Source organism: Rhinatrema bivittatum, chromosome 6 (assembly GCF_901001135.1).
Source record: "Rhinatrema bivittatum chromosome 6, aRhiBiv1.1, whole genome shotgun sequence".
NCBI classification, from domain to species: Eukaryota; Metazoa; Chordata; class Amphibia; order Gymnophiona; family Rhinatrematidae; genus Rhinatrema; species Rhinatrema bivittatum.
In genome coordinates, this window is record NC_042620.1 from 271015804 (window position 1) to 271034373 (window position 18570).

An 18570-nucleotide genomic window follows, 5' to 3' on the forward strand; every position below is an offset into this window, starting at 1 on the left:
CAATCTTGTGTTATAGGACCTGAATTCAGGAACCTTCAGTGGCTTCTCATACAGCCTCTGTCCAGTGGGATATGAATTTGATTCTTAGTGTGCTGGTGGATTCTCTCTTCAAACCTATTAAACAGGTATTCTTGAAGGACTAGTCTTTAAAGATGGCGTTCTTAGTGGCTATTTGTTTGGCCAGATGTATTTCAGAATTGCAGGCTTTATCATGCAGAACCCCTTATCAGAATCTGTTTTTCTGGGTCTAGTAGTGCCATTTTTGCCTATGTTGGTATAACATTTTCATCTAAGCCAGAACATTTCTTTTCCAGTCTTCTCAAAGGAAGATTGTCATGACAAGGATAAGTCTTTCCATCTTTTAGACATTTGGCAAGTTCTCTTCTGATATATAAGGTGACCAATGACTTTAGGAAGTCCAATAAGTTGTTTGTGCTGTTCGGTGGGCAGCATAAGGAAGGGGTAGCATCAAAATCATCTTTGTCGCATTGGATCAAGGAGGTGATCTCCTCAGCTTACTTGCTAAGGCATTGTCAGGTTCCAGAGTCTATTCAGACTCATTTGACAAGGACATCCTCATGGGCAGAGGCCACAATGATTACTCTGGAAGATATTTGTAAGGCAGCAAATTGGTCATATTTACATTTCCTTACTAAGCATTACAGATGGAATGTTTACACTAAAGAGGATGCAGCCTTGGGAATAGGGGTTCTAAGGGCAGCCATGGTTTCTTCCAACCCATGTTAGTTTGGGCTTGGGTACTTCCCACATATCTGGACTGGTCTAGTAGGATGATAGAAGGAGACATTTAGTCTTATCTGTTAATTTGCTTTCATTGAATCCTGCTAGATCAGTCCAGGACCCACCCAGGAAGTCAGCGGCTGCAGTTCCCTCTTCCCTGCTCTAAAACCTTTGAGTTTGCAGAAAAATTATATTTTTCCTACTTGGGTGAGGTCCCGAGCTTCTCTGAATCTGAATATTTTTGTCTCTCTTTTTTTCCCTTCTAGTTATGGGGGAGTGAGGAGAGGGGAGGTATTTGGAGTGTCTTCTCTCCTGTTATATTATGGGGGGGGGGGGGGGGGGTTCTATTCCATTGCTTTGTTATAAATATACTGGCAAGCTTCTGTGCTGTACCTCTAGTCTACTGAAACCAGTGATGTCATCACTGGAAAAGTTGTGTTCTCTGTCTCCATCTGCTGGCAGAGTGATATAAACCCATGCATTTGACCTGGTCTAGCAGGATTCAAGAAAGGAAATTAACAGGTAACACTAAATTTTTCCTTATTTTAGATGCAATTTAATAACAAACAGCTTTCTAATAAAAAAAACAAAAAAAACCTGCCATTATGACATTCTCTGTGATTACTTGGTTTAACTCACCAAATGTTTTGTGTCCATTTCTGACACAGGTGAATGGAAGCTGGAATCTCTGAATCCTTACTTTAGAGACAGAGGCATGAGGGCAAACTTAAAAGTCTCTCAGTGTAATAAAACTGAAGGTGGTTTCTATGAGTACGAGTATGAAGAAATTCCAGATTACCACAGTCAAGATATTGAGTCCCACATCATTCAGCCGAGAGGTTACCCCCCAAAAATAAAAAGCCCTCAACCTGCTTATAATCTGTGTCAAAGGAAGATTTCTAACAGTGCCACAGCACCATTTCACAACAAAACCCTGAACGTCAACTATATAATGCCATGTCCAAAAAATTACAAAAGGCTTAATAAATTAAGTCTTAGGATTTCAAGCGGTGCAAAAAACCCATCAGACACGTCTTCAGGTGGTCTGTCAGAGATTTCAGAGACTGAGCCCAATCCCATTCCCTTAAATGCAATGGAAGATATTCCTTTTCAACCTTTAGACAGTGACCTTTCCATACCAGATGGAAAAGAGGAAGAGGGTGCAAGAAGCTTAATGCTAGGATTTAAGGATTCTTCTCTCACAGAAAGAGGGCCCCATTTACCTACTGGGACCCACAAATCAGGGACTTCAACCATTACTTCTGGTTTAAAAGAGGATGCCTTTCTCTTTGTGATAGATAATTCAACACCAATGGATGAAGGAAAGTCGGAGCTTTTGGGGACACTGAGTAATGATATGTCTAAAGGAACAACTCCAACAGGCATAAATGGATCTTTTCCTGAAGAAAATGCTTCTGCACCTGATTTAGAAGAGTTAGAAAAATTTACACACCTTCCTCAAAAATCTGGATTGAATGAAAAAGATGGGTTTCTTAAAGTAAATGCTACAACATCACCTTTATACGAGTTAGAAATTGTTCCAGGGTTTCAAGAATCTATTTCATTAGATTATGAAGAAAGACTTAATGCAAAGAACTATGTAGACCAATTGTCAAATAGCACAGTGCATCAAAATATTACTACATTAAGTAATAAGAAAGCTTTTCTTAAAAGACATGATACAGTGCTACCATTAGATGCAGCTTCAAATGAGACAGATCTTCATGGCATTCCTCTCACTAAGGATGATACATATTTTTCTGAAGATAATTCCGTATTTCCACCAGTAAAAGAATCAGAAACATTTACATTTGAGAAAAAAGCTTTATTAGGTTATGAAGTAAAAAAAGATCTCCAAGGGAATCTTGCAATAGCAGATTTAAAGAGATTATCAAGCGATGCAGTGCTTGACGACACGGCTACATTTAAAAATGGGGCAACTTTTCCAGAAAATAATGTAATATCACCAGAACTAAATAAGTTATCAGATGATATAAGGATTCAAAATACTACAGTAGTGAATGGCAATGATGTTTTTGCGACTGATCCCTCAGCAGATCTAAATAATTCCCTTACTAATACAAGGCTTTTAGAAAAGAGTGCATTAAAGCAGGAGGAAATATTTTCCTATAAAACTGCTTCATCAGTCGTAGTGGAGAATTCTACTGGAGATTCAAGATTTCTACAGCATATTGATTTATTTTCTGAAAAGCATGACACACCACCAGAGTTGGATAACTTTACAAACAGCAAAATATTGGATGAAACAGCTTTAATCCGCAATGGAGTAGCATTTCATAAGGGTTCCAACAGTGACACGATAAATGAATTAGCAAATAGCCCAAATATTTCAAAAGCATTGGAAAGTGAAAGCAATGAACAGTTTTATAAAAGGAACAGCACCAAAGCAAAGCAGGAAGTGGTATGGCATGCTACAGAGCAAAAAAAGAATTTAGAAAGCGATAAAAAGACATTTTTCAAAAGGTATATTGATTTTTTAGGGTCAGAAGAGTTGAAAAATCATTCAGTAATTCAAGGAACTACCTCACTGAATAATGAAAAGATTTTTCCTAAAGGTAATATTACAGCAGCAGAATTAGAAGACATGGTAAATACCAAAAGGCTGAAAGACATCGCTTTATTAGACAATAGACAAGTACTTCTTGAGGAAAATAAAAACTTAGAACCAGATGTCAACACTTCAAAAAATGGAAAAACAGGGGCAGCTTTGAAGTCCTTTAATTCAAACCAAGAAAGCCATAGCAGGCACAGGGAGACGAGATCTCTAAAATCAGCAGAAACCACACTGAAAGAGACAGATGTAACGCAAGCTCTGAAAGAGTTCTCGGAAGAAAGCAAAGATTCTGCCAGAGTAGCAGGAAGAATGAAAGATCTGCTTGAAAGTACCAACATCAGTCTAAGCTATCCTAAAGCAAACACTGAGATGATTCAACCAAGAGTGGCAGAAGAAGACAGAACTGTAAAAAAATATGGAGCCTCAGATACTGATAGCACCACAGAGTATGTTAAATGGGAATCACCAGCTCTTCTATCTAGACCAACCTCTGCAGAGCTGACACAGTTTTACCCTCCTAATATAGACCTATCTGAACATGGAGTCACTGGGACTGAAGCAGAAACTAGTACTGATCAGAAGGTAGAAGAGTTTGTGCTAAAGAAAACTGATGCAACGGCATCTTATTCAAATGTGAAAATGCCTACAGAAGAGAAGGGCATGGATTTTAAGAAAGAAGTGTATCCCACAGTATCTGGAGAAGACACAGGGTTGTTTTCCTTGCAGTATGTCTTAAACAGCACTAATAAAGCTGAGGCTGAGGCCAAAGATGACAAAACACATGAAAGAAATACTGATCTGTCTCCTTCTGGAAATCCATTCGCCAATGAAAATCTACTTGAGAAACAACAAAGTCCCACAGATAACTGGAATTTGAAGGCGAGCATGAACTCGGATAGCACCCAAGAAGGAAGCACACCCAGTCCATTTATTGACGCAGCTCTGATGGATGGCTCTGGGAAGGTTCCATTTATGAAAGGGACAACAGAAGGCGTTCAAAAACAGGCATGGAAAAGGAATTATCAAGCTTACCAGAACGGTTTGGGATTTTTCAACCCCACACCTAAAGCTAATGAATGGAAAGTAAAAGGTGACCTTAGTGAGAACCAGGTCATCAAAAAGGAGGAAATCTTGCACCTCAACAGCCCTAATGAAGAAAGCAATAAAATACAACAAATTTCTACCTTGATGAAAGAAAGATATAATCAAATTCTGGCCAGCCATAAAAGTAGAAGTAAAGAAGAAAATAAGATGAACACAACGGATTCGCCTGTAAGGTCCATTGGTTTGGCTGAGGACCTTAGGCCACCAGCCACCCCTCGTACTTCAGTAGACCAAGAGGAGTCAAACTCTACAGTGCTTCCAAAGGAATTCTCAGATTATGATGAATATTACAGTTTGGAAGACACATCAATGGACTTTGATATCTATGGTGAGGACAATAAGAAAAAGCAACCCCGTGGTTTTGATGGAGAAGTCCGAACTTATTTCATTGCGGCAGTTGAAGTATTGTGGGACTATGGAATGCAAAAATCTCCACATTTTATAAATGTCAGGTGAGCTTCTACCACTAGAAAGCACCAGTGGGTGTTCTTTCAGTCAAACTATTTTTTGAGACACTCTGTTGGGAATCTGAGTTAGAATATTAATTGTGTAACTATAAGCAGAGGGAGAAACTCTCGCATAGCTAGAATTTAACAAACTGATAAAGCAGTTGTGATTGTGAAATCCATAAGTGCTTTCTAAAGAGCTCATTAATATATATGTGTGTAGAAAACACTCCTTCAAAGAGACTGATGTACTTAAAATACATTTTAATGACGTGTTAGAAAAGATATCTACAATGAGAGTCAAGGAGGACATTGCCATGCAAAAGAACTTCATTGCATAAGGAGGCCATCTATCTATGTGCCTACTTTTTAACCCACACAGATCCAGCCAATATTCTATTCATACCCAAGGTACCCACATACGTTCTGTTTGAATATTAGCTTGTTAAGCAGCTATAAATATGTGCTATATTTTATGAAATACTTTAGTGGTGCAATCAGAGGTGTGAAGTGCATACCTCTGTGGCACATGTAATTTTTTTAAAGCACACATGTAGCTCTCTCCCCAGCCAAGTCATGCCTCTGGGAATGCCTCTTTACTGCAGCTAAAAGTGCGCATGTTGTGAAACTACATGCATAATTTTAGCGGGCCAAAGATCCACGTAATCATATCTTAAAAAATCTCATTGGAATAAACTAATTGTTGGACTTGGACATATTTTTTTTTCAAGTCTCATCAGTACTAAAGATTCAACTTTCCTGATAATATAAAAACAGCACAACTCAGCTGTGAAAGATATTACTAAAGGATACAGTTTTATACAATTAAGTTCATGTATCTTAAATTGGATGAAGTCCTGAGTTTAAATTGATATTCAGATTTTTTTTCTAATCTGGGCTTGTTAACTTTTAGTGGAAATGTTTTTGCTTTCAAAAATTTCCAAAAATCTTATTTTGTAAACTTTGTTTTAACATAATTGGCTTCCACTGCATGGTTGTCATCCCTTCTTCTAGATCACCACATCAGTTATTGCTCAAACAAGGCACCTGATTCACTAAGGGATTTTTCCATAGACACAAAATGGGAGAAAAGCCTTAATGAATCTGGCCCCATGGATTGTTCTAAAGGTCAAATTGGACGGATTGTTTTCTTTCAACCAAACTGTGTAGTTCTTGTGAAGGGCTAGCATGGAAGGCATGTAGGCACCTGTTTAAAAGCAGGAGGCTTAACCTCCAAGTATGTCTTCTGCTTAGAAAGTAAGATTTAAGGACAACATCTTTGGAAAGTTTCTCATGAGTTGACTGGTTGTCTGTTCTTCAAACAGGGAGCAGAGGACAATCTGGCCAAAGCCGTTCCAGGATTACAAGAAGGTGGTTTATCGGGAGTATATGGACAGTCAGTTCACTCAACCAGTGGACCGTGGAGAGCTGGATGAGCACTTAGGAATAATGGGGCCATACATAAGGGCGGAAATCAATGATGTAATAATGGTGAGTAATATCAAAGGTTATTTATTGTACAAAGGTCAAAATCCTTGATTATTATGGGTAAAACAAAAGAAAGCTATCAGACACAAAACCCTTTCTAATTTACCTAGAGGTGAGCTTTTTTTTAGGTTTATTATTACAGTTCTTTTGGTCTATCCCGAAACTGTATCCAGTTCATAGCAAATTCTAATGAAGGGTATGTTTACTAAGCTGCACTAAAATGGTGCTGGATATTTCCAGCAGGAGTCAATAAACTGTGGTACTGTCTGGGCCAAGACTGCTGCAGCTGGCAAAGAAAGAGCGATCGCGGCCCGGGATAATACTCTATCACACCCCTGTGCTGGATCTTACAGGGGGCCACAAAGCTGAATGAAATCCCCTCCCCCCCCTGCTGAAACCATCCTCCTTTGGTATCATTTATAAGGAGGAAACTGAAAGCCCCCTCATACCACTCTACCCAATCTGCCATGTGTGACCGGTGCTTTTCAATATATATATAAATGATCTGGAAAGGAATACGACGAGTGAGGTTATCAAATTTGCGGATGATACAAAATTATTCAGAGTAGTTAAATCACAGGCAGACTGTGATACATTACAGGAGGACCTTGCAAGACTGGAAGATTGGGCATCCAAATGGCAGATGAAATTTAATGTGGACAAGTGCAAGGTGATGCACATAGGGAAAAATAACCCTTGCTGTAGTTACAAGATGTTAGGTTCCATGTTAGGAGCTACCACCCAGGAAAAAGATCTAGGCATTATAGTGGATAATACTTTAAAATCGTCGGCTCAGTGTGCTGCAGCAATCAAAAAAGCAAATAGAATGTTAGGAATTATTAGGAAGGGAATGGTTAATAGAACGGAAAATGTCATAATGCCTCTGTATCGCTCCATGGTGAGATCGCACCTTGAAATCTGTGTACAATTCTGGTCGCCGCATCTCAAAAAAGATATAGTTGCGATGGAGAAGGTACAGAGAAGGGCAACCAAAATGATAAAGGGGATGGAACAGCTCCCCTATGAGGAAAGGCTGAAGAGGTTAGGGCTGTTCAGCTTGGAGAAGAGACGGCTGAGGGGGGATATGATAGAGGTGTTTAAGATCATGAGAGGTCTTGAACGAGTAGATGTGACTCGGTTATTTACACTTTTGAATAATAGAAGGACTAGGGGGCACTCCATGAAGTTAGCAAGTAGCACATTTAAGACTAATCGGAGAAAATTCTTTTTCACTCAACGCACAATAAAGCTCTGGAATTTGTTGCCAGAGGATGTGGTTAGTGCAGTTAGTGTAGCTGGGTTCAAGAAAGGTTTGGATAAGTTCTTGGAGGAGAAGTCCATTAATGGCTATTAATCAATTATACTTAGGGAATAGCCACTGCTATTAATTGCATCAGTAGCATGGGATCTTCTTAGTGTTTGGGTAATTGCCAGGTTCTTGTGGCCTGGCTTTTGGCCTCGGTTGGAAACAGGATGCTGGGCTTGATGGACCTTTGGTCTGTCCCAGCATGGCAATTTCTTATGTTCTTATGTTCTTATATCCACAAGTAAACCCCCATGAAGCCCTGCCCTCGCTTCCAAACTCTGCCCGATGTGGGCTATTACAGAAACTCTTAATACAAACAGCCAGAAGAGAAAAGTCTTTTTATTCAAAAAAGCAGATAAGATCTTATGAAGAGTTGCCACAAGTTTACCAGGCAAGATGAACAGGAGCAGTCTCTCAGGAACCCCTTATCGATACATATGTAGCCCCCTACTTTGGTGTTCGGGCCGAATTGGCGTAAGGGACACACTCAGTCCTGGGGCTATGTCCTTTCAACCCCAGGGCATGGATTCTCTTGATAGGGGGAGGCTTAACCTTCGGGGCCCAGGGCGTGCAGGGGGGGAGGGGGAACTCACTTGGGGGCCGATGCAATAAAAGCGAGTAGAAAGTGGGCGCTGAGCAGTCAGCGCCCGCTCTCTTAACGCGCGCATGGTGCCCCAAAGGGAGGGCGCCATGCAATATTTAAATTAGGGGGTCGTGGCTGCCTATCTGCCAGTAATGAAAACCGAGGCCAGGTTTACCGGCGTCGGCCTTCATAACTCGGCGCTCTGCCAAATTTTTTTTTTTCTTTTTACTTTAAAAAAGAAGTACAGAAAAGTACAGAAAAGCAGTGTTTTCTGCTTTTCTGTGCTTCTTTTCAATGTGCTCAGTCTATATCCAATCCCGCCTAGCCTGACCAGTACCTGTTTCAGTGCAGCCTGACCAGCAGCTGTTCCAGCTCAGCCTGCCCCACACTGCCATCCAGTTCCCAGCCTGTGCCTGTCCTCAGCGTTCAGCCGGTCCTGCCTACCCCCCTTCTCTAGCGCTTGCAACCATAATGTTCAGAAAGAGACAAGGCCCTACCGGCCCCCAGAACCCAAGGGCTCAAGCTGCAGGGGAGAGGGCTGACTAGGCAGAAGACAAACCTAAGCCCAACCCAGTGGTCTTGTACTGCTCCTGAGGAGGTGCTCCTTGAGGCCAGTCTGTACCCGCATGACATTTTTATTAAATTCTTAACATAACAAAGCACAAGACTTTGCTCAGAAGCATGAAGAGAAAAACAATATCACTAATACATAACAATACAGCAAAAAATAATAAACAATTATTCATTTCTCTCATAAAATAGTCTACAAATTAAAGGAGAGGAGTCTAAGAAAAAAAAGGAGAATCAAAGAAACAGCTTTAACATGCCTATATAAACCTCCTATGGGCCCTAACTGGAAACTGGCGACAAGGATGGAAGCTGTTGCACCCATCGGTCGCAGACAGCTGCAACCTCTGTTGTTCACCTCTCTTTTCCCTGCACCAGTGATTCTTGGAAGAATTGTGGCCTCCGCTTGCAAACGCCACCTTCCACAGCGTCGACGATCCCGTCCGCCATCTTGAATCCGGGATTACCTAGGTCATGCGTGCGCCAGGCCCTCTCTTATACACGTCATGGCAGGAACCTCAGGGTCATCCCCTCCGCATGACGTCACCCGACAGTGTATTTAAGCTATCTGGCCTATGCTTCCTATGAGTTAGCAAGGACTTCCTTCCTGCTGAATTCCACTCCACTTGGAGACGCTTTGTATTCGCTACTCTGAACTGTTCCTGAACTCCAGGACTTGGATGCTATAGGTACTCGCTCCTCGGGGGCCTTGTCGCGTTCTGGCTATCCGCTCCTCGGAGGGCCTTCCTGCCTGGAGAATCCATCTACTCTTGATTGGGACCCGGCCCCGTTTAGCCTTGTGAGTACGTGTCACGTTTGCTACCATCTTGCTGATGGAACCTCCGGTGTACCCCGTGTCTCGGGCCACTACCGTGCTCGCCTCAGCAGCCATCTTCTACACTTCAGAGTAAGTACCTTCATCTACCCAGATCTGCTGTCCTCTTGCACTTCTCTTACCAATGACAGTGCTGATTCTCGGTGTACCCCGCACTGCGGGCCACTACCGGATCTACCCTGAGAAGTGTGTCATCTGGAGGACGAGTTCCCTGGTGTACCCTGCTCCACGGGCCACTACCAGAGATCTCATCACTGAGCAACCTTACTACTCTGGACTGTGTCTTCCTACTCGGTGGATACTTCACCTATGTTCCAGGCTAATAAAGTCTCGTTACTATCTGTGTCCATCTCAGCTGAGGCCACGCCTATCGTGGTGAGACCCCACAGGGCTCCTCCCTGTGGGTGGAGACAGTTCTCCCTACGATCCAGGATGCACAACCATACCAGAACATAACAGAAGCTTTTTAGAATCAATGAAAGTGCTCAACTGTTCAGGGACAAAGAAAACATAACATTCATGATTATAGTTAATCACCTATTTGGAAGCGTATCTTAATACAAAAGAAATCCCCAATGCACCTACTTCCAGTGTTAGCAAAAGAAAACCTTTCCTCCTCTCCTCTCCTTATTCTGACCAAATCCTAGGAAACATACATTCATATTCCTGAAGTATAACTTCATAATTCTGTTCAGTAACAAAAGAAACCAATTAAGTAGTTTGTTCAGAAATCTCAAGGTTGGAGTTTTCTACAAAAGAAGTCAAATTAAGCATTAAGCATATCTATAGAGGCATGTGAGACCTAAACATGTCTAGCACTTGAAGATGAAACAGAAGAAAGGAAAAAAACTTTATTAAAGGGAGGAATAGCATCCTTAGACATATATAGAGTTTCTTAATTTAATGGTCACTCAAGGAAGCTGACCAACAATCCTAGGAAAGTTTAACAATCTCAAGTTAAGATGTCTCACATGGATTTCCAGAAACTCAATTCTTATAGAAAGGGACCTACATTCTTGAATCATTGAAGCATTAAGGGCTTATAGATTTTTAGCATCACTTTCCAATGCTGTATCTTCAAATCTTGTTCTTTCAAATGCCCCTCATGTTTCAAAATTAAAGACTCAAATTTTTCAGATAAAGACTGAATCTTGGTAGAACAGTCAAGAATTGTCTTTCCATAATTAGTCATCAGGTCCCAGTAGGCCTCCAATATTACTGCAACCAATTTAGCTAATTTAAAAGGAAACTCGAGTTCAGACAGGCCTAGATGTAAAGAAGCAGACCCAGATGAAGCAGCTAGAGCCAGGTTGATAGAATCAACAGCCACGGATCTGCTGGGCTGCTGCGAGATCGAACAATTATCCCTGGACTCCAAATTCATTAGCGAGGAAAAGTTGCACTCATATGCTAAAAACACCTGTGGCTCCCTTCTGCATGGGCGCACTGGTGACATCATCTCCTGGCGACACACTTGAGCTCAGCAGGGAAGTCCTATCTCTCATTCAACGGTGGGCAGAAGTCAACGTGACTCAGCAATATCTCCTCTTGCTCCCTTGCTAGGAATCATAACAAAGTTGTTAAAATCCCTCATTGCAAGAATTCAGGACATGAAGGCTGTTATAGATTGCTGGCCTGGAAGGTGTGGGGGTCTCAGGAGGAAAGAAGAAGCCTCCACTTTCTTTTGGATGGCATGAGGAAAAAAGAATCAGAACAGCAGCAATAAGTCAGCAGCCTCTCCACAATCTTCTCATGCTGTCATCTTGGCTCTTCCTCTGAAAAGGCTTGAGGAGTTTGCTTTTTGGAAAAATTGGGTGTGGAGTTTTCACTTTGACCCTTATATGTGTCATAGGTGGAGTAAAGTGTGGGGATGAACTTCTTTGGTCTTGTGGCCCCTTGAAACTCACATCCCTGGGAGTATTGTACCGCCCTCAGCATTTGATGTCTGGCTTGATCTCCTAGACAGTCAGTTAAACTTCTACCCCAACTGCAGATATCAGATAAACTCAGTTCTTTGTTACCAAAAACATTTATTTGAATGAAGAACAGTAGATGAGAAGGTCCCAAGAGTAGCTGAACAGGTTGTTGAAACTGTTACAGCTGTAATAGGTTTCTGTGAAAGCTGACAGTAGCTGTGGGTTAGTAGTAAATAAGACGTGAAAAGGTGATGCTTCTCAGAGCCCCAAAGAGGATGAGAACAAGCTGTTAGCCTACCAAGAGATTTCTTCTAACAAAGCCTCAGCAGGAAATAAACTGTCCCAGCCATTCCTTGGAAGAAGAGAAAGGCACAGAGGGAGAGACAGAGCAAAGCAAGAACATATCCAATAGGGAGTTCAGAAACATCCAAACAGTAACCAATCAGGGCAGGGAACTTAAAACCCTGCCGAAAATCTAAACTGGGAGGCAGCATAATAAAGAAACATATACATACACTGCAGAGGCAGAACAAGCATTGCCAGATAACTTAGCCTGGCGATACACTCAGTTAACTTTCAGGAAATAATAGGGCTAGCAAAGTGTTTTTGCAAGCCATGCTCCTCCATTGCCATAGTAAGGAACTGCTTTGCATGCATTTGCTTGCAATACAGCTCTTTACTTCCTGCACATTGCATCTGATTTGTCAAGCTGGAAATAACATGAGCCATTTAAAAATAGACCGCTGTATATCCAAAAAGAACATGTAATGCATTTTCATCATGTGCTAAACACCAAACTCAACTTTATTGCAGCGTACTAAATAGGACCCTATATCAGATAGCTTAGTATGGGTTAGAGCATGGTCGTTTTTCAATAATCATTTCTCTGGATAAAAATGAGACCTGCAGTCTGCCTGAGTGGTGTGGTCATTCCTACATGTAGGATTGCTTTGTAGCTGACTGGCATACTGATTAAAATCATTAGCGAGGAAAAGTTGCACTCTTATGTGAAATGGGCTTGCCAAATGAAAATATTATCATATTCAGTAAATGTCAATGGTTTCTCTAATGATTGTGGTGTGGTTTTCCTGGAAAGTGGTGAGGGCTGCTTTATTTATAAACCATTACCCATATTATTTAGCTAACCTCAGGCTGCTCCATCTCCTGATTGTCTGGTTTTGCATGAATTCTCTCACACGACTCTAACTGTTATCACATTCAGAACATCAAAATGGTTAGTCTTGAACATTTTTTTTTATATACTTATGCCTCTATTTTGTCCATCAGAATGAAAGATTTTTTTGGACAAAAAAAACACCCCATTATAATCAGTCATTCTCAAAGGGGTAGAACCAGGCTGAGATTTTAGGAGGAAAGAAAGAAATATGGAAGTTACAGGTGCCATTGTGCCCTTGTTGGGAAACCAGTATCTTTTATTGACTTTTATCATATTTTTGTTCTGGGGACAAAACATCCCAGAATAACAAACCAATAAGAAAGTAAGTGTAGGAAGAACACCTCAAGGCTCCAAAAGAGTGCACTAGTAACAGTGACATGAACTCTTGATGGCATCTCGAGTAGAAAGCTGGCACCCAAAGGGGCAATAGCAACCTAAGTCTGCACTACTTTTTGGTTTCTTGTTGCTTTGCCTTTCACTATCCCTGACAGGATTGATTCTGTCACTAAGATACGAGGATTAAAATGATTTAATATTTTGCAGTGGCATTGTAATGCCCATTGACTGTGCCAGTGCCACACTGATGTGTATGTGTGGGCAACACAGGGACACTACTACACGAAAGGCTCAATTTTTAATGGCCCATGCGCGCAAAAAACATTTTAAAAGGGGCCCGGCCTCGCGTGTAACCCCTGCTACGCGCACAAGAGCCAGGCCTCGGCAGAGGGGCGATCCATGGGGCAGGGCGGGGCTAGAGGCGCTCGATACAGCGGCCATTTGCTGCTGTGCTGGGGGATGGTGCGCCAGCAGGGTACTCAAAGAGAGCTCAGATAGCAGACGCTGCAAGACGTCTTCAGAATGCATGCACAGCAAAACTCTGACACGTTCAGTCTTCAAGATCAGCGTCACTGTACCTGGTGCGCTGCGATAGGTCCAACTGGCAAATTGCTTCACCATGATACGTCATCTCTGTCGTCTCCTTGACAACACATCCGTCCTACCCAGGTCTCCTGACTGCCTGCTCTAAACTTAGTATCAATTTCTAACTGTACACCCGTCGCCCTCCCTGTGATTTCTATGAGCCCATTAACTATAATGGCTTATAAATATTATTGAATTTCAAACAAATAAAACAAATAAGATTTGTTTAATTCATGCAGCCCTCCTCAATTTGTTTCAGGGCCCCATGAAAGAAATTAATTGGCCCCTACTTGTTTCATTTTTTCTATTTCGTTTTAAAATAATGCACGTCTGTTGGATGACACGGAAGAAAATTGAGTCCTGTATCCAAAATATGCAAACAGGAGATGTCTGTTTCTAACATACTTTGCTAGAGGTTTCCATGTCAACCTATAAAAATGTAAATTTCATGTTTTATTTCTCAGATTCATTTTAAGAACATGGCTTCTCGGCCCTACTCCTTCTATTCCAATATCATGCCATTTGAGAGTAGTCTGAAGGAAGAAGATGTTCACAGGAGCAAAGAAGTGATGCCTGATGAGATCCGTTTGTACTCTGGGAAGGTGTCACCCCAGATGGGACCAACTGAAAATGGGTTTGACTGCAAAGCTTGGTCTTATTTCTCTAATGTTGACTCAGTAAGCAAATTATGATCCAATGAGAAACTTAGACACAACACTCAGTTATCATTCAATTTAAATATCCATTATTGGTGTTAGGCCTACATGAATTCATGAGTCAGAGGAAACATGGAGGGTTAGCTTTCCTAAACCTGCATTATAATTTTGCTCCTGAAACTCAACAATTTATATCATGGATCGCTTTCATAGTACAGAAACAGATCTTACATTTTTAGCCTTTTCAAGCACCCCTTTAATCTGGGACCAATATTGTATCTCTCTCTTTTTTTTTGGTCTTTACCCCTGTTTTCTCCCTTCAGGAATCTCTGCTCCTTTCCCAGATAGCATGCACCTAGACCCGACTGGCCCTGACAAATGGGGGTGGATCTTGGTTCTGGTCCTATGCTCTGCAGCAAACCAACAAACAATACTATGGCATAAGCCACGGGCTCTACCCTAATTTATCCCTTCTAATCACCCTCGTATTCTTTCAGTAGCCATGATATAGCACTTTTAAATAGGATAAATGGCCTCTTCCTAGACTGACATCAGAGTCTGTCTGACACTGGATTTCTATAAGTAGCTATCACTCTTCAGTGCCATGAAATACATTATCCATTATGCATAGTCCTTGTTGGCCCAAGTATTGGTGAAATCAAGGGCACTGTAAGGAAGGCATCTATTTTCCAATTCCTTCCTATCTTCATTTGTGCCCATAATCATCGTGCACGGCAGCTAGCAGATGTGTAACCAAGCGTAGACCATTTCAGTTTTAACAGGCATTGAAAGCCTGAACTAGCACCATTTCTCACAACAGTGCCTTTCCAGTCTTAGTGGAAATATAGAGTACTGCTATGCCATATAAATAGCTCACACCATTTCAATCCCAGAGGGCAATGAAAAAGTGGTGTTTTAAAGTATGTCCTCTAATTTGATTCTTATTGCAATGTTCTAAAGACTGTGGACTCAGATAAATACTAGTAACAGATACAACTTGGAAAATAGGAAGGCTTAGATTAACGGTGACATTAAGGAAATACAATTGGCATGCATATTAAATCATTTCTTCTCTCCTAGGAAAAAGACTTGCACTCTGGTTTGATTGGCCCCTTAGTCATCTGCCACCCCAATATCCTGAGCAGAGCTTTTGGAAGACAGCTGGCTATCCAGGAGTTCTCTCTCCTTTTTACCATCTTTGATGAAAACAAGAGCTGGTACCTCATTGAGAACATAGAGAGGAACTGTAAAAGTCCCTGTCCAATCTGGATTGAAGACCCCAATTTTCAAAACAGTAATCGTTTCCATGGTAATAATGTTTTACCAATTTGCAGCGATATATTGCTTTTCTTTTATACCAGACATCAAAGCGCTTGACATTTGTCATTGGTTGCAGTACAGCTATGTCTAAACTACTGCACAAGAGACTCGTGCTCTGGTCTGCTGTATAACAGAGATGTCAGGGTAAGGGTGTCACGTAGATCTACTACAAACCTGTAAGGGCGGTATATAAGAATGAAAAAAATAAATAAATAAATACATGTATTCTAGCTCCAGGAGGAAGGAGGCTGGCCTGCCTTGTTCTAGATGGTAATCTCTCCGGATAGACACAGATCTCTCCTCAGATAGGGCCTCCCATTCAACTTTCAGGCAAGGAATGTTCTAGGTTCCCTGCACATGACCATCCAGGGGCGGAATGGCCTATCGGGGATCAGGCATCCCCCCGGTGGGCCGGTCGCGCTAGTCACGTAGTCTGCTGAGCACGGCCCTGACAGAGCCGCGCTCGGCAGACCACGTGGTATCTCCTGGGCTGGCCTGGGCGGCGAATCCCCGGGCCGGTCTTCATTGGGAATTCTCCACTGTGACCATCAAATATCAATGGGAAGAAAAAGGGTGGAAAAATACAGCTATGTCTGACACTGAAGCTTGGAATAAGGCAGCAATGTTTTGCACAATAAAATGACAACATAGTTGTGCGGGTAAAGTGGAACCTATCAAGACCATCAAAGCTTCCACTCTATTTTTTTTTCTAATAGTGTCCTGGCAACTTTCGTGTCAACTGTTCACTTCTTCTGCACCCTCTATTCTGTCCTTTAATGCTGCTTACGTGTGTGTCACTCTTGTTAATTCTACCATGTCATTACACTAAGTCACCGTGAGTCTTTAATGTCTGATAATGGTAGTAACGATGAGAACGCAGTAAAGGTTTTTATTATCTGTCATCCATGGGGGTAGCCGTTAATCAAATAACGCCGATTATGAGAGATTTATTTTTACTCCTCCCCAGCCTTAGCCTCCATCCTAGCGCTCTCCCTTTCCCCATTGCTCTCCCTCCCTTCTTTCCCACTCCAGAGCTCTCCCCCTTAGGGCTCACCTTTTCTGCCAGCAGTGCACTCCTCTCCCTCCCTCCTCCCTCTTCTAGCAGAGCTGTCAGCAGGCCATAATGAAGCCTGTGGGCACGTGCTGGGGCCTCCTGGATGTCCCCCACCTTCTTTGCAGGGCCCGAGCGTACATGCGGCCAGAGAAAACCAACGGAGCAAACCAACCGGTGAGGGGCTAACTAATGGCGCTTTTACTGTAAATTGGGGCATTTTTAGATAATCCCCTGTACATATTTTATTTAGAAAAAAAAATGTTTGATGTGCAGAAGAGGATATTCTGTCTTGGACCTGGAGGCCAGCTTATTACCATATTGTTTTAATAAATCTCAGAATGAGTGGAAGACTCCAATGGAGGAGACCTCTGTAATAAGTCTAGCACCCAGTAAATATAACCTGCGGGATTTAAAACCTGCCTCCTTCTATTTTAGCCATTACATGAAGGCACTCTAGGGCTTTTGGAGTCCTTTCACTTTCAGGGGGCACCCCCCCGTGCCTGTTTTCCAGTATCTTAGTCTGTTCTGTCCTCTTTTTGCCTCATTCATGTATCCAACGTGCACTCTCATCTCTGTTCGCCCTCTGCGGGTCTGTACCCGATAGGCACACTCTCCTCCTTGAACTTGCCTGAATAGCAGTGGGTCAAGCTAGCTGAGCAGCTCAGGGTGTAACTAAAAGATTCCCAGTCTGCTTACTGTCAAATCCCAATCAAGCAAAAACCTTTCCCAGCCTTCAAAACAAAAATACATCCCCTTCCCACGAGGGATACGATGCCTGAAGGATAAATTTCACATCCAAAACGTGTGAAATGTTCACGTCTCAACTGGCCCTAAAGCTTTGAACTGTGACTCCAAGTCAGGGGCTGGAAGACTGCCTTTCTCCTTTTTCTCTTACCTTTCAAGGGAGGAAGTAACAATTTAGCAGTCCCCTTGCTGTGGGCCAGAAGCTTTTCTCAAGTGCCCCTAACAGATCCAGCACTTTTGGTTTTGCTCCTGCAAACCTTCGCAAGGAAGAGATAGAAAGATCGCTCCCTCCTTGCTGTTACTCCTAACAAACATCTGGTTCTGGTTCCAGAAAACTCTAGAGGTCACGGTATTCTTTGCAGGAACGATCCACTGGGGTACTACCCATGGGGGTGTTTAAGCAAATGGTTCAGTCTACCTGCCTACACTGCCCAGACATCTACCTGCCCAAATAGTAAGGATCCAATGATTTCTTACACTACCATTGTGACAAACAACACAGGGCCTGCTGGCACATTTTAGACCAATATAAAATTGTCAGTCTGTAAGATGGCACCAGCCACTACTACAGACTAACACAGTTACCCCACTGGAAGCACTGTGAAAGTTGCCTTGTGTGTTAGGTTAGGTTTGGTTATCTCATAACAGTTACATTATTGTCACATCAGTGATTCTGTTCTTTATGGCTTATCGGACAAATGGTTTTAATAAACGACATGGCTCTGCTTTAACCTGTTAGCGTTTCTAGACTGAATAACTATATTGAGCCCATTGTTTCTTCTTTCATCTCCCTCTCCAGCTATCAATGGCTATGTGAAGGACACGCTGCCAGGTCTGGTGATGGGCCAGCATCAAAGAGTAAGGTGGCATCTGCTAAATATGGGCAGTAGCGAGGACATCCATGCAGTGTATTTTCATGGGCAGCTGTTTACGATCAAGACAAACCAAGAGTACAGGATGGGAGTGTACAACGTCTATCCTGGTAAGAGGTACCATGAAATGAGGCAACCAATCTATTGACACATAATGTGAAAAAAGCTCAAAATAATATTCACAGATAGTCAGTCACATGGATTGTGATAAACTGCAGGAGGATCTTGTGTGGCTGGAAGATTGGGCATCCAAAGGGCAGATGAA

At 42.1% G+C, this 18570-nt stretch overlaps 1 protein-coding gene across 1 annotated transcript in view; it reads left to right on the forward strand.

Moving 5' to 3' along the window:
- Positions 1-18570, forward strand: part of F8 (coagulation factor VIII) — a 168622-nt gene that overhangs the window by 89361 nt on the left and 60691 nt on the right. Inside the window, exons 14-18 of the mRNA XM_029607198.1 lie at positions 1410-4872; positions 6192-6357; positions 14124-14336; positions 15396-15624; positions 18233-18415. Of these exons, the coding sequence (XP_029463058.1) occupies positions 1410-4872; positions 6192-6357; positions 14124-14336; positions 15396-15624; positions 18233-18415 (4254 nt within the window). The remainder of the gene's footprint in view (positions 1-1409; positions 4873-6191; positions 6358-14123; positions 14337-15395; positions 15625-18232; positions 18416-18570) is intronic.